Here is a 22,803-nt window from a genome sequence, read left to right as displayed (position 1 = left end):
TAGAATAATTTTGTCATATTTCAGAAAAAATCCTATTGAGATATTAATTGAAATTATGTTAAATATATAAGTTTTGGAAAGATATATAGTTTTATAATACTTATCTGATTTTCTCTTTACCCAAGAATTATTTATTAAAAATGTATTCAGATATCCATGTAATTTATATCTAATTATCATTGTTACTAATTTTTCATTTTATGACATCATGGTACAAAAATACAGCCTGCACAACTTCTGTCTTTTGGGATCTTTATTTAGGGGTAATGCTGGTGAAAAAGATGATGGTTATGTTGTTTATCATGTTGAATATATATGAATAGTCCATGGAACTTAAATTACATTAATTATATTACTTAAACTTTATGCCCCTTTTCTGTTTGTCAAAAGCTAAGTCTAATACAAAATTGTATCTTAATTATGTTCTTTTTGAATTTTTATTTTTCTTTCATTTTGTATTTATGCTATATTATATGTTGCATAAAAGTTCATAACTAAAATTACCAAATAAAAAAAAAAAGAAGCCAGACTGGCCTTGGATTTCTCTTCTGTAACAGAAAATATATTTATAACTGATCTTTTTATTAATATTGTTTATATTGTTATATAATATATATACATTTATATGTTTGGTATTTCTGTTGCAGAGGAGAAATCCAAGGCCAGTCTGATTTTTTAGGGTTTTTTTTTGGGGGGGGGGTTGTTGGTTTTTTTTGGCTGCACTGCACAGCCTGTGGGATCTTAGTTCCCCAACCAGGGATCGAACCAGTGCCCCCTGCATTGGAAGCATGAAGTCTTAACCACCCTGATTTTTAAAAAAATTATTTTATTGGGCTTCCTTGGTGGCGAAGTGGTTGAGAGTCTGCCTGCCGATGCAGGGGACACGGGTTCGTGCCCCAGTCCGGGAAGATCCCACATGCCGTGGAGCGGCTAGTCCCGTGAGCCATGGCCGCTGAGCCTGCGCGTCCGGAGCCTGTGCTCCGCAACGGGAGAGGCCACAAGAGTGAGAGGCCCGCGTACCGCAAAAAAAAAAAAAAAAAAAAAATTATTTTATTGAAGTATAGTTGATTTACAATGTTGTGTTAATTTCTATGGATAGTCTGTTTTTTTAATCACACCCACACACATATATATATTTTTTAATTGTTACATCATTACACTATTTCATTGTATGCAATTTCATGGCAGTAAAGAATATGATCCCCAAATTCTATACCCAACCATATTATCTTCATTGGGGTGATACCTAATCAATGTAAAATTACCCTGTTAGTCTTGCTTAATATTTTTACTAGTATAGTATTCTAACTCTATGTAAAATTATCACCCCGTGTTAATTTTATTTACCTTTACCTAATACCACTGCACAATTTTCTTTGTTTTTGTTGTCATCTTATTATAAATCTGTTTCTGGTTGACTATTTATAATTTAGAGAATCATTTATAAATGTGGACTTACATGGAAGGGGTGGGAGGGATGGCACTGACACATAGGTGTCTATGATTAAGGACAGTATGGGAAGACTGAGGTCAAGATCTTACAGCATCAGATTTTCTCTGCTTCAGAAAGAAAGGATCTTTAGGTAACTTATTAGGTTTCCAGTCCAGCTAAATTGACTTGTACTTAGTGGAAATTCCTCCAAGATTTTGACAGTAGTTTGACTGTTAGGCTTGGTTCTCCCTATCCTAAGTTTTTGTCTTTTTTCTTTTGCAGGAGATTGCATCAGGCACTGTTTAACATGATCACATTTTAACCCCAGGGAAGAAACCTTATAGGCTATCTGTTTTATTAATAATTAGGCCACCTAATTAAATGAACAGATGACTAGGAATACCATTTTTAGTAATATTTCTCCCATTACTATCATTTATATATTTTCTATTAAAATAAAAGCTGTATAATCAAATTTGGTTTACAAGTGTTGGCAAAATACCAGATATAGATATCACCTTGCTATTTTGAAATGTATTAGGTATAGTAACTTATTTTAATAGTATTCTACATATTTATACATAAAATCACATGTAGAGCGTTTCTTACTCTTTCCTACAGAATTGGTGGCATGGGACTAAAGCAGTTTCTTGATGGTCCTGCAAGCACAAAGATAAGAGAGCTAAATTGAAGTAACTGTATCCACCTGGGTGATGCCTCTATTGCAAAACTATCAGAGCGGTATGATAAAACAATAATATTTTACATCATGTTATTAGTAATTGTATATTTGTTAATAGGACAGATCAGAGTAGACTTTTGAAGCCATTTGGAAAACATCAGGGATGCCCAGAAGCTGGTCCAATATTCAGCAAAACGAAATAAGACATTGGAGTCATGGAATGAATTAATCTTTTGACTATATCTAAGATGTTTCTTATTAAATTTCAACTTGCAGAAAGTCTGAGATCGAATCACTCATGAAGTTATGAATAGCTATACCTGGGTGACTTCTCTGTACTTTTCAAGGATATCATCTCTATGTAAACCTTTACAGTGTTTCCCAAGGGATATTCTAGCTGGTGGGTTTATTCTTGATCCTGTTTACTTGTAAAAGGTCTTGTGTACACTAAGGGGTTAAGTACAATTCCTGTAACAAACTTGTAAAGATAAGTGAGAAATTTAACTTTGCACTTTTAGTGGTCATTCATCGTGGTATTTAGGAGTTGCTCCACGTGTAGATGTATTTCTGGTGTATCCCAAAGCCGCGAAAGAAGGCGGTCCCAATCGTGGTATTTACATGATAGTTTCTGTATGCATGTAATATATTTTTTCTTAATAGAGATTGCAATATGAAATGAAATCACAGAATGTTTTATACAATAATCCACCTCTCTTTCATTCAACTTTGTAATGTCAATTATTTCTACTTTTTTTTTTTTTTTTCCTTGGCTGTGCTGCCCACAGCATGTGGGATCTTAATTCCCGATCAGGGATCGAACCCGCGCCCCCTGCAGTGGAAGCGCGGAGTCCTAACCACTGGACGGCCAGGGAAGTCGCAATTATTTACACTTTTAAGCTTACTTTTATGACAAGAAAAGGAAAATCCTTGTTTCAATAGCATTTGCTTTCCCCAAGTAATTTTTAATATGAAGAAATTTCTACTGACAGTGTGATTAAAAGCTAAAATGAACTCTTCATGCTACTTTCTTTCAGCTGCTCTAATTTAAACTACTTGAGTTTACGAAATTGTGAACATCTGACTGACCTAGGAGTTGAATTTATTGTAAACATCTTTTCTTTGGTATCAGTAGATCTCTCTGGAACAGACATCTCTAATGAGGTAAAAACAATTCAATGACTTCTATTGCTTCCTGTAATATAATCATTTTCCATTGTGTAAACAATGGAGAGAACAACAATTATTTTTATTTCTTAGAATATTGGATTATAAAGGGCAAGTTTGGGAATATTGTTTCTGGAATAGCGATGAATGAAGTTATTTGTAAATCAATGGTCTTGTTTCTCTGCTTTAAAAATTGGCAAAACACAGTATTTTGAGGAAAGTCCTGACAGATCAGAGTTTTATGTGATAGATCTGAAATGTGTTTCAATTATAGACATTTGGTTATTGTGGAGATATATTTTGGATGGCTTAGGTATATTTTTCCTGTGGATTGTATATTCTATAAGACTACCTGAGTGCCTTGAGATCCAAGTCCTTAGTTCAAAACTGAAGTCTAGAAATGGCCTCTACAAATCTATAAGAGGATACATTTTAAGAAACTCATTTCTTGCAAGCTGCTGTTGCTACTTGTCAGAGTTGAAACACAGGTCACACCTATCCTATCATTCCAGCACTGCCCCATTTACTAATCAAAATGAAGATAAACCCAGAGATCTGTCATGTTTCTGAAAGACTTTAATGGACTGTAGTTAGATAAGGAATGTACTGGCTTCTCTTAAAAATCAGAGCATTGGGAGGGATAGAAGAAGACAACAGAGGTGAGGATCTCTCCCCCATCTGCTTGCTAAATCCCTATTCATCCCTCAAGCTCATCAAATATCACCTGTCTCTGAGGCCTTCTCTGAGAAGTCCTACCTTACAGGCAAGTACAGGAACTTTTCTATGTACATCTCCAGCCACAGTGCATTCTTTGTCATGACCTGTTTCTGTTTCTCACTGCATTACTGATACCTGTGTTATATGTCCATCCTTCCCTACATATTCAGTGGGCTCTTTTAAATAACTGTGTCTGTTCATTGGTTCAGGTTCTTTCCTTTCTCTATCTAAGAGTGAATTTAGATTCAGCCTCCATTCTGCTAGGTGGTCTGCTCTCCCCTTCCCTGGAGTGTTGTCTAAATGTAGTATGAGAGTGGGAGCTCAGGGCAGTTACATGTAGTCAACTCATGGTGGAATCAAGCCTGGTCTTCTCAATGCTGTCTTTTGTCCAAGGTGGAATCCAGTGAGATGTCTGAGGGTCCATTTGGTTTCCTTCCAGGTAAATTCCTGATGTGTCTTCCCTTTCCTGGCTCCAAGCCCCCCTTCAAGTCTTCAGGCTCCTTTGTCATAGGGGCCCTTGCTCTGGGCCCCTCCGGGTCATCCTGGGGCATGGGGACTCTGTGAGGCCTTCTTAGGTCCACAATCCCAGACATCCCCTGCAGACATTTTCCTGCTGTTACATCTGGGTGTATTTGCCCTCAGACCCATGCCTCACCCTTCTCACTCTCCTGCAGAATGGCTGATTCATGTCAGTTAGACTCCAGTTGGGTTTGGTGCTTCTGAGGCATTTGTGCACAATGGGAGGGTCAGAAGGAGGGAGAGGCCAGGGTTTTCCTCCACCTTCCTTTCATTATTATCATCAGCTGCCTGTCTTTTGTGATCTACTCCTTTTAGTCAGAACTGCTGTGGTGCTAGCTTCCCTCCTGACCTTGGACTCGGCTCTAATAAACACCATTGCTTCCCACTGTCCTTCCAGCATAGGGGTGGTAGTGGTTTCCTGCTGCTAAATCTCTAGATTTTGTCATTATTCCATTAGGCTCCTCAGTTCTCTAACACCTATGTCGTCAATTCTCTTTCACAATTAAATTTCCTCAGTTTGAAATCAGAGTTGTTTTTATTTTCCTCATTAGATCTTAGCTGGTAAAATGATGAGTGTAGGAAAACTCTCCTGCCTTGTTGCTTTGCACAGCCACACCAGGGAAAGGTAGAATGAGTTCTCATGTACTCTTAGACCCCCAAACCTATCAGGAGATAGAGTCCAGGGAGGTCTGGAACAGGGCCCTGTATCCCAGCACCTCATTCTTTTGCTTCCCTCCTGCTCTCCCTTCCCCTCTTCTTCCCCCACTCTCCCCTCCTTCCCCCCCTTCTCTCTCCCTTCTTCTCCTCTCTCCTTTCTCTTCTCCTTCCCCCTCTGCTCCTCTCCCCTCTTCTCTTCTTTGCTCCCAGTCTCTTCTCTTGGCATAGATTCTTTGTCTAATCTGAGGGTGGAAGAAATGTTCCAACTGATTACATGGTTTTTAAAAATGTCATGTTCCAAGTCTTTCAGGGTTTAGAATTTAAAGCTTACAAGTCTAGGATGTTTTTCTCCTATGTTGTTCTGTAAAAACCCTTCCCTGACACATATAAGTAGAAGGCCCGGCTGTTGTCTGAAGGGTCACAGGGTAACAAGAAGGATCAAAGCACATTATAAAGTACATCAAAATATAATTCCACCACAGCACTCATCACAAGCCTGAAGGATCTGGTGAACATTTGTTGAATGAACGAAGGTAGGCTTACATGCTCTATCCTAGTTTTTAGCATTTGCGAAAAGCTCAGTTTTTATTTTCGAAGACCATATATTAAAATTTTTAACTGAGGAAAAGTTAAAAACTTAGGAATATAGCCTCAAGTCCCATTCACTGTTTTAATTTTCTTGTAAAGAATACACACAATCTGAAAGAGCACCTATGGAGAAGAAAGCTAGTTGTTTTCTGCCAAAAGACTGAAAAATATGTCTTCTGAAGGCTGTTGTTTTCTTTCTCCAAGTAAGTTAAATTGTGATCTAAACCTCAAATCATTGACAACATAGTGCTACAACAGCTGTGGAAGCTAACCTCAAACAGTCAAATTAAAATGAGTCAGCCCAGATGTCAACTCAGGCAGCTAAACACCAGGATTGTAGGTCTGATGAAGTGCAAATATGACTATAGACTTAACATTCAAGATTTAAACTCTGGAATGTTACAGATATTCACCAGAGATCAAATGTGACCACTTATGCCTTTGGGAAAAAAACAATTTATGTTTTCTAATAATTATGTTCACTCACAATTCTTTTCAATAGTAAGTTTTTAGTTACAATCACACTACTTACTTAGTTAACAAATATTTACTCTAATTACATTGGGCTTGGTGCTGGGGATACTGGGCTGAACAAAACAGACAGGGCCCCTCCTCCTAGCCCTTACATTCTAGTGGAAGACAGGTGTGAGACAAGTGGTTACAAAACATGATGGGTGTGGGAAACAAACAGATGGGAAACTTAACCTGGCTCAGAGAGTCAGAGAAGATCTTTTACGAGAGAAGGAGAAAGAGTATGTGGTGAGCCAAAGAAAAAGCTCGCACAAAGGTAGAGAGGTTGAAAGTATGGTCGCATCAAGGAAATCTGCACATTTAGGTATAGCTTGATTAGGAGGAGAGTGGTGAGAGATGATGTTTGAGAGGTAGGCGGGGGCCAGGTCATAAGGGGCCCAGATGCCACAGTGAGGAGTTTGTTCTCTGCCTTGTTGGCAATGGAAGGACATTCAGTATTGTCAATTAGACAGTAACACAGTCAGACTGACATTTTGAAAAGGTCCCTCTATCTGCTGGATAGACATGGGGATGATAGATGCACTAGTGACCAATTATAAAGCAGTAATCCAGGTGAAAAATTATGAGGGTCTATATTAGGGCTATAACCAGGGAGATGGTAGTAGGGCTGGCACAGCAGATTGAGGGACATTTAGAAGAAAGAATCAATGGGAGCTAGGGATAGAAGGAGTATGGGGGTAAGGAAGAGGGGGAGGGAATCAAGGATGATGCCAGATTTTTGGCTTGAGCATCTGTATAAATGGTGGTGTCCTTTACTGAGCTGTGTCCCTTCCATAGGGGGAGGAACAGGTTGGCTGCAGGTTGGGAAAATAGGCATGTTTAGTTTGAGTCACCTGCAAGACAGCTTTATAGAGATGTATAAGCGCTCCGGAAATAAGCAGGGAAATCAGTGAAATTTACTCTTTGGAGGTAGAAAAGCTCTCTAGGGTTGCAGTGGGTGATGGGGCATTGTGTTCAGAAAATCATGGATACTTATGAGGAAGTTAATCAGCAAAGGCAAAACTATAGATATTTAGAAATCCAAAAAGATGTTTAATTGAGAGAGCTAATTTAAATGGGGGAAGCCAAGAAGAGAACACAGTTATTTCAAACTTTATACATTTTTTATAATTATTTTATTGTCTTCGGCCATTCTTTTTGTGGAGAATAGTGACTAATGTATTACATCATCCATGAATAAAAGTTGTTTAGGAAGTTATCTAATAAGCATATTTGATAGAAAAGGAAAAACATCAACTTTTCCAATATAAACAGGATAGGGTTTGTAAGTGAAGGAAATAGCTTATTAATGTGATGGTATTTTAAGCTATCTTTAAAATTCTTTAATTTTCTATAACTTTTTCTTAATGTCTAATTCAGTGGGATGTTATTTGTTCTCTACTTACCCCAGAGGATTGTTTGAATATAAGGTTATATCTCCATGTATACAGGAAAATGTTTTCCACTCTAGTTAGGAGAATTATCATTTGCTGAAGACCACAGGATCCACAGTTAGGGCAGTTCAATCTGTTGCTTAAATTGTTTTAGTCACCACCATACTTGTTTAAAGGAAAAATGAGTCAGAGCAATGTTCCAGATAGTATGCTTAGACAGAGGCTTTAAGAAGACTCTTTCATTTGCCTGATTTTCAAAAGTTTTCACCATGAGTGCCTACTGTGTAGGCCATCTCCTGGAGTCCCCTCACTGGAATGTGAGATCCATGAGGATGAGACTTTGTTTTGTTCACTGCTGTTTTCCCTGGGGGTAGTAGACACTCGATAAATACACAATGAAGGAACAAATGCTGAGCTCTAGGGCACCAAATGTGAGTAAGATCTGTTCCCTGCAGCCCAGTTTGGAAGGGTGTGACTAATTTAAATATGGTGTGGGTGTAGTGGTAGAGGAAGCAGAGAAAAGGATCTATTAACTCAGTCTGTCTAACACAGAAGCATGCAAATGCATGCTTGTTCAAGGAACTTTATGTAGCTTAGTACTGCTAGAATATACTGTGAAAAGGAGATGTCACTGAGGGAATATCACGTTATCCCCAAGGAGCCTGGACTTGAGTCAGTGGATGATGAAGTAGCATCTAGAAGGGGAGCCACAGTCAGAGTCAGCCTCCCATTTTAGATTATTTGGGTTATTCTCTGGGTGACAGACTGGAGGGGAGACCAGTGGGAGTTACTTCAGTAGTTAAAGAAAGAGATGAGGAGTTCTTGAACTAGGTCATAGGACAGAAGTAGTATGGAAAGAACATTCAAGACTACTTAGGAGGTAAAATTGAAAGAACTTGATGACTGATTAGATGTGGAAGATAAGAGCCTGGGGGTGAGGGGGAGGATAAGAATGATTCCAAAATCTGGCTTTGGGCGGATGGAAGTCCTACCTGAAAGAAACTTAGGTAGTGTAGGAAAAGTAACAGGTTTTGAGGGAAAGGTGATTTCAGTCTTATCAGACTGAGTTAGAGTGTGTGGGATATTAAGGCCAAAGGCTTGGGAGAGAGATCCTGAAGGAAGACTCAGATTTAGGAGTCATCAGCATGGAGGTGTGAATGTGGCCAAGATCCGGAGAGAGAGTGTAGGGAGTAAGGAGAGATGTGCACCCAGGAAAAACACAACAGAACACCAATATTTAAAGAATGGGAAGAAGATGAATCCATGAAGGATACTAAAGATAGAAGATGAAAAATGTTGTAAGAGAATCAGGTGAGTGTAGTCATGTGTGGAATGTTGAGGGAATAACCAACAATGTCTAATAAAACAAAAATAAAATCGGAGAAAGACCAAAATTTGAAAGAACATTTACCATTAATTAAACAGATGCCTGCCAACCCCTCTGATATCATGTGCCTTCTCCTCTCATTCTCTTTCCTCCAGCCCCACTGCCACTTTCAAGCTCCTCAAACAAACCAAATTCTTTCCTACCTCAGGATCTTTATACATACTGTACTTTCTCCTTGGGATGCTCCTCCTCCCATTCTTGTGCTTGAGTAGGTAGATGCTAAGCAAGTAATCACTGATGTTCCTGACAATAGCTGTAGCATCTTGACATAGGCTGATAATGCCTTTTAAGATATTCTGGATGTAATTTTATAAATACTAAACATTAGGCATGCTATCTGTAATTATCAGAAAATCACACACTCACAAGCCTCTTAGATAGCCTCATCCACCAGAGGGCAGAGAGCAGAAGCAAGAAGAACTACAATCCTGCAGCCTGTGGAACAAAAACCACATTCACAGGAAGACAGACAAGATGAAAAGGCAGAGGGCTATGTACCAGATGAAGGAACAAGATAAAATCCCAGAAAACCAACTAAATGAAGTAGAGATAGGCAACCTTCCAGAAAAAGAATTCAGAATAATGATAGTGAAGATGATCCAGGACCTCGGAAAAAGAATGGAGGCAAAGATCGAGAAGATGCAAGAAATGTTTAACAAAGACTTAGAATTAAAGAAAAAACACCTCAAGGATTTAAAGAAAAAACAAACAGAGATGAACAATACAATAACGGAAATAAAAAATACACTAGAAAGACTTAGTAGCAGAATAACTGAGGCAGAAGAATGGATAAGTGACCTGGAAGACAGAATGGTGGAATTCACTGCTGCGGAACAGAATAAAGAAAAAAGAATGAAAAGAAATGAAGATAGCCTAAGAGACCTCTGGGACAACATTAAATGCAACAACATTCGCATTACATGCGTCCCAGAAGGAGAAGAGAGAGAGAAAGACCTGAGAAAATATTTCCCATGTTAGGGAAGTCGAAAACTTCCCTAACAGGGAAAGGAAATAACCATCCAAGTCCAGGAAGTGCAGAGAGTCCAAGGCAGGATAAACCCAAGGAGAAACATGTCGAGAGACACAGTAATCAATTTGGCAAAAATTAAAGACAAAGAAAAATTACTGAAAGCAGCAAGGGAAAAATGACAAATAACATACAAGAGAACTCCCATAACATTAACAGCTGATTTCTCACCAGAAACTCTACAAGCCAGAAAGGAGTGGCATGACATATTTAAAGTGATGAAAGGGAAGAAGCTACAACCAAGATTACTGTACCCGGCAAGGATCTCATTCAGATTCGATGGAGAAATCAAAAGCTGTACAGGCAAGCTAAAGCTAAGAGAATTCAGCACCACCAAACCAGCTCCACAACAAATGCTAAAGGAACTTCTCTAAGTGGGAAATACAAGAGAAGAAAAGGACCTACAAAAACTAACCCCAAACAATTAAGAAAATGGTAATAGGAACATACATATCAATAAGTACCTTAAGCGTGAATGAATTAAATGCTCCAACCAAAAGACACAGGCTTGCTGAATGGATACAAAAACAAGACTCATACATATGCTGTCTACAAGAGACCAACTTCAGACCTAGGGACACATACAGACTAAAAGTGAGGAGATGGAAAAAGATATTCCATGCAAATGGAAATCAAAAGAAAGCTGGAGTAGCAATACTCATATGAGAAAAAATAGACTTTAAAATAAAGAATGTTACAAGAGACAAGGAAGGACACTACATAATGATCAAGGGATCAATCCAAGAAGAAGATATAACAATTATAAATATATATGCACCCAAAATAGGAGCACCTCAATACATAAGGCAACTGCTAACAGCTATAAAAGAGGAAATCGACAGTAACACAGTAATAGTGGGGGACTTTAGCACCTCATTTACACCAATGGACAGATCATCCAAAATGAAAATAAATAAGGAAACAGAAGCTTTAAATGACACAACAGACTAGATAGATTTAATTGATATTTATAGGACATTGCATCCAGAAACAGCAGATTACACTTTCTTCTCAAGTGCACATGGAACATTCTCCAAGAAAGATCACATCTTGGGTCACAAATCAAGCCACAGTAAATTTAAGAAAACTGAAATCATATCAAGCATCTTTTCTGACCACAACACTATGAGATTAGAAATCAATTACAGGGAAAAAACCGTAAAAACATAAACACATGGAGGCTAAAAAGCACATTACTGAAAAACCAAGAGATCACTGAAGAAATCAAGGAGAAAATCAAAAAATACCTAGAGACAAATGACAATGAAAACACGACGATCCAAAACCTATGGGATGCAGCAAAAGCAGTTGTAAGAGGGAAGTTTATAGCAGTACAAGCCTACTTCAAGAAACAACAAGCTTCTCAAATAAACAATCTAACCTTACACCTAAAGGAGCTAGAGAAAAAGGAACAAACAAAACCCAAAGTTAGCAGAAGGAAAGAAATCATAAAGATCAGAGCATAAATCAATGAAATAGAAAAAAGAAAACAAGAGCAAAGATCAATAAAACTAAAAGCTGGTTCTTTGAGAAGATAAACAAAATTGATAAACCATTAGCCATACTCATCAAGAAAACGAGGGAGAGGACTCAAATCAATAAAATTAGAAATGAAAAAGGAGAAGTTACAACAGACACCACAGAAATACAAAGCATGCTAAGAGACTACTACAAGCAACTCTATGCCAATAAAATGGACAACCTGGAAGAAATGGACAAATTCTTAGAAAGTTATAACCTTCCAAGACTGAACCAGGAAGAAATAGAAAATATGAACAGACCAATTACAAGTAATGAAATTGAAACTGTGATTTAAGATCTTCCAACAAACAAAAGTCCAGAACCAGATGGCTTCACAGGTGAATTCTATCAAACATTTAGAGACGCGCTAACACCCATTCTTCTCAAACTCTTCCAAAAAGTCGCAGAAGAAGGAACACTCCCAAACTCATTCTATGAGGCCACCATCACCCTGATACCAAAACCAGACAAAGATACTACAAAAAAAGAAAATTACAGACCAATATCACCAATGAATATAGATGCAAAAATCCTCAACAAAATACTAGCAAACAGAATCCAACAACACATTAAAAGGATCACACACCATGATCAAGTGGGATTTGTCCCAGGGATGCAAGGATTCTTCAATATACACAAATCAATTAATATGATACACCACATTAACAAATTGAAGAATAAAAACCAGATGATCATCTCGATAGATGCAGAAAAAGCTTCTGACAAAATTCAACACCCATTTATGATAAAAACTCTCCAGAAAGTTGGCATAGAGGGAACTTACCTCAACATAATAAAGGCCATATACAACAAACCCACAGCAAACATCATTCTCAATGGTGAAAATCTGAAACCATTTCCTCTAAGATCAGGAAAAAGACAAGGATGTCCACTCTCACCACTATTTTTTTTTTTTTTTTTTTTTTTTTTAATGGTACACGGGCCTCTCACTCTTGTGGCCTCTCCCGTTGCGGAGCACAGGCTCCGGACGCGCAGGCTCAGCGGCCATGGCTCACAGGCCCAGCCGCTCCACGGCATGTGGGATCCTCCCGGACTGGGGCACAAACCTGTGTCCCCTGCATCGGCAGGCGGACTCTCAACCACTGCGCCACCAGGGAAGCACTCACCACTATTATTCAACATAGTTTTGGAAGTCCTAGCCACAGCAACCAGAGAAGAAAAAGAAATAAAAGGAATACAAATTGGAAAAGAAGTAAAACTGTCACTGTTTGCAGATGACATGATACTATACATAGAGAATCCTAAAGATGCCACCAGAAAACTACTAGAGCTAATCAATGAATTTGGTAAAGTTGCAGGATACAAAATTAATGCACAGAAATCTCTTGAATTCCTATACACTAATGGTGCAAAATATGAAAGAGAAATTAAGGAAACACTCCCATTTACCCCTGCAACAAAAAGAATAAAATGCCGAGGAATAAACCTACCTAAGGAGACAAAAGACCTGTATGCAGAAAACTATAAGACACTGATGAAAGAAATTAAAGATGATACAAAGAGATGGAGAGATATACCATGTTCTTGGATTGGAAGAATCAATATTGTGAAAATGACTATACTACCCAAAGCAATCTACAGATTCAATGCAATCCCTATCAAGTTACCAATGGCATTTTTTACAGAACTAGAACAAAAAATCTTAAAATTTGTATGGAGACACAAAAGACCCCAAATAGCCAAAGCAGTTTTGAGGGAATAAAACGGAGCTGGAGGAATCAGACTCCCTGACTTCAGACTATACACAAAGCTACAGTAATCAAGACAATATGGTACTGACACAAAAACGGAAATATAGATCAATGGAATAGGATAGAAAGCCCAGAGATAAACCCACGAACCTATGGTCAACTAATCTCTGACAAAGGAGGCAAGGTCATACAATGGAGAAAAGACAGTCTCTTCAATAAGTGGTGCTGGGAAAACTGGACAGCTACATGTAAAAGAATGAAATTAGAACACTTCCTAACACCATACACAAAAATAAACTCAAAATGGATTAGAGACCTATATGTAAGACCGACACTGTAAAATTCTTAGAGGAAAACATAGAAAGAACACTCTTTGACGTAAATCACACCAAGATCTTTTTTGATCCACCTCCTAGAGTAATGGAAATAAAACCAAAAATAAACAAATGGGACCTAATGAAACTTAAAAGCTTTTGCACAGCAAAGGAAACTACAAACAAGATGAAGAGACAACCCTCAGAATGGGAGAAAATATTTGCAAACGAATCAATGGACAAAGCATTGATCTCCAAAATATATAAACAGCTCATGCAGCTCAATATTAAAAAAACCAAAAACCCAATCCAAAAATGGGCAGAAGACCTAAATAGACATTTCTCCAAAGAAGATATACAGATGGCCAAGAGCAACATGTAAAGCTGCTCAACATGACTAATTATTAGAGAAATGCAAATCAAAACTACAATGAGGTATCACCTCATACCAGTTAGAATGGGCATCATCAGAAAATCTACAAACAACAAAATGCTGGAGAGGGTGTGGAGAAAAGGGAACTCTGTTGCACTGTTGGTGGGAATGTAAATTGATACAGCCACTATGGAGAACAGTATGGAGGTTCCTTGAAAAACTAAAAATAGAACTACTTATGACCCAGCAATCCCACTACTGGGCATATACCCAGAGAAAACCATAATTCAAAAGGACACATGCACCCCAATATTCACTGCAGCACTATTTACAATAGCCAGGTCATGGAAGCAACCTAAATGCCCATCATCAGACAAATGGATAAAAAAGATGTGGTACATATATACAATGGAATATTACTCAGCCATAAAAAGGAATGAAACTGGGTCATTTGTAGAGACGTGGATGGATCTAGAGACTGTAATACAGAGTGAAGTAAGTCAGAAAGAGAAAAGCAAATATCGTATATTAAGACATATATGTGGAACCTAGTAAAATGGTACAGATGAACCAGTTTGCAGGGCAGAAATTGAGACACAGATATAGAGAACAAACATATGGACACCAAGGGGGGAAAGCGGTGGGGGGGATGGTGGTGGTGATGTGATGAATTGGGAGATTGGGATTGACATATATACAATAATATATATTAAATGGATAACTAATAAGAACCTGCTATATAAAAAAATAAATAAAATTTAAAAAAATCACACTCTTAACCTAGGTCATTTTAAGGCAATACCAATAGGTTTTATTTTATTGATGCATTCTCTTTAAGAAAACATAAATCACATGGTGAGATTAATTACTCTAGATGGTTTTCTAAATAAGTAAGCTTTCTTTAGTTCCTAATATATTGTATCTTATCTCTGCCACATTACAGCATAGTCTCTTAGAGGGGTGTTATGCTTTTAGATGGCCTCATTTGGGTAGCACCCAAATTATTTTCAAATTGAACTGCAAAACAAACAAAAAAACCAGTAATCCTAATTGAATATTGGCGTGTGGTTTCCATCTTAATTTTAACCGTATATGTTATAAGGTCATTTAGTTTCAGATATTTCTAGCCAAAAAAAAGAAGCCAATGTGAGAACTTCAACAATATCTTCTATAACTGTCCCCTGCCTCCCCTCCAACCCTGCTGCCACTGCCATAGTTCAAGCACCATTTCTCCTTACTAACCTCTCTTGCCTTAAGTATCACTGTCCTCAAATCTGTTCTCCACTCTGCTGTGGTGTGATCTTGCACCATGCAAACCTGAGCCTTTCACTTCCTTGCTCAGACTTCTTCAGGAGCTCTACGATGCTTTCAGCGTAAAGTCTAAATAGTCTAGTGTGGAGGACCAAGCTCTTCCTGAGGTGGTTCCTGCCTACTTGTGCAGCCTCACTTCCAGATGACTCCCACCTTTCATCTTTGCTCCAGAGACATAGAACTGACTCTCCTACAGCTCCGCAAACATGTCATGCTCTCCTTGCCTTCCCATTGCTGTGAGTTAATCTCTCTGTCGGAAACAGCCTTTCTTCTTGTCCACCTAGTAAATTCTTGCTCATCCCTCAAGTTTCAGCTGTGTGAAGCTTTTCTGGAATTCCTGGGCAGGCTTAGGATCTACCTGCCTTGTGCTTCCGCTGTACTTTATAATGCCTCCAATAAAGCAATCAGCTCGATATATTTTAATATTTTTTTCCACGCCTGTCTCCTTACAAATTGTAAGTTTCTTGAGGGCAGAGGCTGGATCATCCTATCTTTGCGATGCCCAGCACTATGCTTAGTACATAGAGGTGTGTAAAATATTTGATCAGTGAGTCAGTGAGTGAGGGAATGAATGGATCTGGTACCGTTTCCTTCCTGTAAACCAAACACTTAGACTTTTTAAAATTCCACATTTTCTTAGCTATGATCTGAGCTGGAGTGGGAGAGCTTACAGTTAGTTGCATGTCTTAATCTGATGATATGCTTTCAAGAGACCACCCATCTGCATGGAGCACACATAAAAATAAAGCCTGAGGTTTAGTGCAGCACAACGCCTAAAGGAGGAAGCACATGAAATCACTTGAGATTTAAGAAACAGAAAGAATGGGAGTTAAAAGAAAGCAGAATAACTCAGAGACAAATGGATTTGCCTTGGATTAAAAACAAAAAACACATTAGAAGTCTGCCCTACTGAACTTTTTCATATGAAGCTGGACCTCTCCTTAGTTCATTCCAGGCCCTTCTTCCCAGCCAGTGGCCTTATATGAGTCTGCTGGTCCCATCACTAGCAATAGTGGTTTTCCTCATAGAAGTTCCAGTCAATTTTCTCCTGTTTCCAGCAAAATGCCTAATAAAATCATTGCAAAAAGAAGTGACCAACCTGAGCTTGTCTTTTCCCTCAAGGAGAATATCTGGTTGATATAACTTTCCTCTCAACCTCCATCAGGTAGGAGGCAAGTAGACTCAAGGTGACTTTTCTATTTCCAGGTAACAGAGATGCTTATTTTCCTTCCCTCCATAAACATATAGAGGACCAGTTTCTGTGTATTGACCAAAGCCTGCTTTCATTTAGACTTGTAGGTTGGTAAATTAGGGTGGAAAGGTTGATACATTTTAAAAAGAAGTATGATACAAAATTCATACTAATAAGTAAGTAGAAATAAATAAAAATAATTAAGAAGAAAAGGTAAATTATTTTTATAAAATTGTAATTGCTAGCCAGAGTATAAAAGGGAAGATCACTTGTGAGGTTAAGATACATTTTCATGGACATTGTACAAGATAGCATTATCAATGATTTTAGAAAGAGGATGTGTTAATTGAGATAAAACATATTTCCAATAAAAGTTTTGTTCTTTACTCCTAAGAGAATGTGGTAGGCAACACCAAACAGAGCGAATCTTTCAGAAAGAAACATTATATAAATGTTAACACTGATTCACACAATTACAAAGGGAACTAGATTTCATCCAAGAATTCTGAGAGTATGCCAGCAAGATAAGGGAAAACTGGGTCCATAAAAATAATTTTATAAATAGACTACTCATTCATTCACAAATACTTATTGTCAACTGTGTGTCAAACACTATGCAAGGTTATAGAAGTACTAAACTTACACAGTCCTGGTCTCAAGGTACAGCTTAGTGGCAAAACAACAACAACAACAACAAGAGTAACAACATTACATGGCTAAAAGTTACTAAAAGCATGAGTTCAGAGTGTGGTTTCACATCCTTACTGGTGTCACAACAGTATGAGAGTTCAGGCAAGTTACTCTGTGCCTCCATTACCCTCTCTTCAAAACAATAATTATAATATTACTTTCCTCATAGTGTTGTGAGGATTTGTAAAGTGCTTAACATAAGTGTGTGGCACACGGTAAACATTCAATACATCTTAGCAATAATTTATTGGAATTATGTCATAATGAGGTATATTTGCTGTTATGGAGATATGTGCACTGCACTGCATCTTGGCAGCATGGATGAGTTGGAAAGTGAGTGCTTTTGTCTCTGTTGTCTCTGTGGAGGAGTCAGGAGATGCTCTTCAGCTTTTGAGGTGCAGCTAAGAGCTTCAGTAGGCGTTTGTGAGGTAAAGAAGAGACGGGCATTCTCAATGAAGGAAGAAGCAGGGGGGAAGGCATAGAGACATGACAGAGGGTTATATGTTGGGAGATCCACAGGTGACTTGTATTGGCATAGCATGGCCTGAGAAGACAGAGGATGTGGCAGGAGATGAGGATGGAGAAAGAGGAGGAGGGCAGAATGTGTATGGCCTCACAAAGCAATTCAGACTGTGCTATATGCAATGGGAACCACTGAAGAACTCTGAGTAGGACTCATACAGATTTGTGTACACAGACATAATGGTAAGGGGGATCTATTTAAGAATGGGAAAGGTATTTCAATGACACTAGAAATAATGAGGTTTTGATCATGGTGGCAGATGAGGCATGCATAAGAGATTTTTAGGAGGTAGTATAGGTAGGGCGGGCTTGGTGATTGATTGGATATGGGGAGCAGTGGGGAGAGGAGTAGACACAGATAATATCCAGGTTTTTATCTGGTCAGTTGTGGACATGGTGGTACCATTAACCAGGAGAAGAATCCTAAGGATTAGGACTTGGACACAAGATGCTGAATTCCATTTCAACATGTTTCAATCCAGTACCAGGACACATCTCTCCTGACTAAGAGCTCATTTGGTCCTGGTTGACAAAAAAGACAGACACCCATTTGACTTCAGAATCTTCCCTTTTGTTTTGTTTTGTTTCTCAGTATGTTTGACAAGGAATCATAGGCATTCCATATATTACAATTTAAGCATTACTGAAAGCAGAAAATTTACACAAAGGATTTTCAACAACACCTTCTAACTGTATCCCCTCTATCACAACACCTTATACCCCATTTTACCCTCAAAAAAAAAAAAAAGCAGCAAGAAAGGAGGCTTCTTATGTTTGCTGTTAGGGACCTTCTGTTCTTTTCAGATTTCTCATGATCTACACCCCCAATAATTACATCAAAGTCCTCAGTCATCCTAGACTCCTGGGTACCTCATTCCATCTTATTTCATAGAATGTATTTTCCAACATCCTATATTCAAATATCCTAAATTGTATAGATTATATTTATAGATTTCTCAGAGAAATCTCCCCCTATATTTGTTTACCTTTGTGATTGTATTTTATGTGAATTTTCTGTTTATATTCTTTAGTCATTTATATATTAAGGGGTCTCAATATTCCTGCCAATTTATATGAACTCCTTATAATAATGTAGTCATTAATCATTTGTCATATTTCCATATTTTCTCCATACTTTACAATGGCTTAGTCATGACTATGAAAGAGAGGTTTGTTTCAGTGTTTTAATATTGAAAGCCTACAAGCTACTGCTTATAAAGAGTATTCAAGAAAAAATGAATTAAAAGTTGGACAAACTACGCAATCTTATGTAATTTTATACAGATTTTTTCAAGAGACTTTCTTTAATCATATGCAGAACAGATTATAAAATTTATTTATGCTTATTTACTGTTCTGGTGTGCCTGTATTAAAGTGTTGACAGTTTCCAAACTGAAATATACCATAAACAAGGATGGTTTGTGGCCATCAGATAAACTACATTGTATTTTATTCTAAAGTTAGTATTCCATAATGCCTAGACCATCTTCCAGACTTTTTCTAAAAGCACAGACTCTCAGAAGAAAAGCCACGTGCAAGTTGTAAAGACTAAATCTTTCAGATTGTGAAGCCGATTAACAAGGTTTCCTCAACAATACATAAAATTTGTTTTTTAATTATGACCAAATATTTAGTCTTATAATAGGGCAAAATACTGATGTTTTTATTTTCCTCAGTGTGTCATCTTTTGCCAACGAACTACATAATTACACCAAGCAAAACAGTAACTCCATTTTGTAAATGCTCTTAACAGGAGTTTGGGAAAATTAAAAGACTGTTGCCTGTTAGAATGGCTATTACCAAAAAGATAAGAAATAAGTGTTTGTGAGAATGTGGAAAAATGGGACTGCTTGTGCACTGTTGGTAGGAATGTAAATTGGTATAGCCACTATGGAAAACAGTATGAGGGTTCCTCAAAAAATTAAAAATAGAACTATCATATGATCTAGTATTTCCAAAGGAAATGAAAACATTAATTTAGAAAGATATATGTAACCCCCCTGTTCACTGCAGCATTATTTACAATAGCCAAGACATGGGAACAACCAAAGTGTCCACTGATGGGTGACTGGATAAAGAAAATGTGGTGTATATATATATTCAGCCATAAAAAAGAAGGAAATCTTGCCATTTGTGACAATATGGATGGACCTTGAGGGCACAATGCCAAGTGAAAAAAGTCAGACACAGTGGGATAAATACCGTATGATCTCATTTATATGTGGAATCTAAAAAAAAAACAAACAAAAACCTCATAGACACAGAGAAGAGATTGGTAATTGGTGGAGGTGGGGTTGGGGGGTGTGGGCAAAATGGGTGAAGGGGGCTAAAAGGTACAAACTTCTAGTTATAAAATAAATAAGTCATGGGGTGTAAAGTACAGCATGGTGACTACAGTTAATAATAATGTATTGTATATCTGAAAGTTGCTAAGAGAGATCTTACAAGTTCTCATCACAAGAAAAAAAAATTGTTAACTATATATGGTGACAGATGTTAAACAGACTTATTGTGATGGTCATTTCACGATATATACAAATACTGAATCACTATATGTACACCTAAAACTAATATAATGTTATATGTTAATTATATCTTAATAAAAAAGATTGTTAATAGGTAACACAACAAATTAACTGGGACAGCTAGTTGTTATGTCTAAAATAATCTTTTGTTCAAAGTGCCTCTCAAACTATTCAGCAGGAAATAAGGGAAAGAATGATGAAAAAAAGGTTTAAATAAATAACAGATTCTATATTTAGAAGGAAGGATAGAATCAGAAAACTCAGCATTTTGCAACTTTCAGCAAAATAACAGATTTAGGCAAGGATCATCAATTAATGCTCAAATCACTGACTGAAACATTGTTGGGAAACAGGGAATTCATGTGGTCTCAAAGGATCACATCATGGATTATTTATTAAATAAACAGGAAAAATACAGTTCTAATGAAACTGCACCTAGGCAGCAGTTTTACAGAAAATGTTTACCTAGAATCTAATCATAAGGAACAGTCAGACAAATCCAGAATGTGGGACATTTTATGTAATGGCTGGCCTGGGATCTTGAAAGACAACATTTAAAGAAAAAAAAAAGGCTAAAGAGACATGCAACCAAATGCAACGTGTGAACTCTGAGGACTGGATAAAAAGCAAATTTGAATACTGACTCTATATTATATAGTATGGTAGTACTGTTAATCTTCAGTATCATATTATATATACATAATCCTATATAGTTACATAGGAAAATGTCCTTATTCCTAGGAAGATGCATATAGAATATTCAGAGGTAAAGCATCAAGATAGCTGAAACTTATTTTCAAATGGTTCACACTACACATATGAATTTAAATATCAGTAAAACTATCACAGCAATTAAGCAAAATGTGGCAAAGTATTTATAATTGGTGAATTTAGGTAAAGGATATACAAGTGTTCATTATACCATTCTTTGAACCTGGCTGTAGATTTGAATATTTTCAAAATAAAGAGTTGGGGGAAGCATGTTTTATGTTTACGTTGGTGATATTCTAAGCCTGGAGTAGTATGACTCAGTCATATAGTAAGTACACACAGACACACATACCATTCCAACATCTGGTAACTCGTTCATTGCTGATGTCTATCTACATCAGCTAAACAATTCCAGATGTAAAATTGGGGGGAAAAAAGAATAGTTTTCAAAGGATTTGTTTGCTCCCAACTATCTGGTGTACATCTATCTGTTCCTGACAGCATGTAGTGTTCCCACCCACTACTCCCAGTGGCCCCAATCTGAACTATTTTCCAAACAACTCACACTTTCCAAATGAAGCCTTTGTTCATGCTGCTTCCTCAGTCTGAAACACTGTTCCTATTCCTTTGTCAAAATCTTACCCAGACTTTAAGGCTTAATTCAGATTCTTCTTCCTCTGTGAAAGTCTCTTCTAGACTGTCACCTATTCCTTCCAACTAAAAGCAATCACCCCCTGCCCTGTGATCTCTATACCTCTTTTGAAACACATCCTCATTCTTTTTGCATTATTGTCACTTATTCCCTAAAGAGGGAAAGTTTTGTTTAACATGTTGCATAGGATAAAATCCACATTCCAGAATAATGTACGAGGCTCTCATGGCTTGGTGCCTGCTTCCTTTTGAGTCTTAAGTCTTGACACTCCCTTCAACGGACCAGAGCTACAATATAAGCCAATTTTTCACTAGGGATGCCTGGACCCCTAAGATCCAGGCCTCTCAATCCATGGCCTATGAAGGAGCAAAGCGCTCCCCAGGATTCCTATGAATTCCTAGGGCTTCGCATTCTCATACAACCTGTAATGCTAGTGACTTCTCCAGGCTACCACACCATCTGCTTTCCTTTGCATTTTACCTGATTACAAAATTTAGCCCCTTCTAAATTTTGGGAAAATAAACCAGAACCTTTCCTGCAAAGCATTCGTGAGTTTGGCTGACTTTTGAGGGAGATGAAGGAGGATTTACATTTTCATGATGCTATAACTTCCCTGAAAATTTAAGTACCCACCTGCTCTTTGCCTCACTGAGGCCCAGTCACTCCATCTGGTTGGCTCCTCTTTGCTTCTTTCTTTGTCTTGTTCTCCCACCTTCCTCTTTTTATCCCTCCCAGAAGTAAAAGCTTGGCACAGCCAACCCCCAGGACTTTCCCCCGCAAGCACTTAACAAGGCATTAAACAAAACAAAACAAAAACAAAACCCTGCAGTTTATTCCTTAACAGAAATTCTTAGATCAGCTTTTCAGATATTTTAAAAATCCATGTAAATCTAATCATGCCATGCTATATAGTTCCATATACATGCCATACTATTTCATACCTCAATGCTTTTGCACATTCTGTTCCTTCAGCCTGGAATGTCCTTCCCTTTGTAGCTTTCTTGGCAATTTACACTTCCCCACTCATGACCCTCCCCACTCATGACTCTCGTCCATGCAGTCTTCTCTAATCCAAGGTAGTGCCCTCATCTTTCCTCTTTGGTTCGACCACTGTGCACAGTATTTACCTTCCACAGGGTTGTAATGATCTAGTGTACATGTCTGTCGTTAATGCCAGACTATAGGATCCTTGACAGTAAACAC

At 37.7% G+C, this 22,803-nt stretch overlaps 2 protein-coding genes across 2 annotated transcripts in view; one reads left to right on the top strand and one right to left on the bottom strand.

The window, feature by feature from the left end:
• The window catches only part of FBXL13 (F-box and leucine rich repeat protein 13), a 183,352-nt gene that overhangs the window by 135,463 nt on the left and 25,086 nt on the right, over positions 1–22,803 (top strand). The window contains 2 exon segments of the mRNA XM_089917767.1: positions 2,054–2,173; positions 3,149–3,275. Coding sequence (XP_089773893.1) covers positions 2,054–2,173; positions 3,149–3,275 — 247 coding nt within the window.
• FAM185A (family with sequence similarity 185 member A) overlaps positions 613–22,803 on the bottom strand; it is a 139,348-nt gene continuing 117,157 nt past the window's right edge. The window contains exon 8 of the mRNA XM_022554463.3: positions 613–22,803. This exon is cut by the window's right edge and continues 35,654 nt beyond it. The gene's annotated coding sequence lies outside the window, so the exon portion shown is untranslated.

This window comes from Delphinapterus leucas, chromosome 9 (genome assembly GCF_059928025.1).
Source record: "Delphinapterus leucas isolate spDelLeu-1000000601 "Yukka" chromosome 9, BTC_Dleu_Yukka2, whole genome shotgun sequence".
In the NCBI taxonomy this organism is placed as follows: domain Eukaryota; kingdom Metazoa; phylum Chordata; class Mammalia; order Artiodactyla; family Monodontidae; genus Delphinapterus; species Delphinapterus leucas.
The sequence above is the reverse complement of the archived record's forward strand: the minus strand, read 5'-3'. Positions and strand labels throughout refer to the sequence as shown.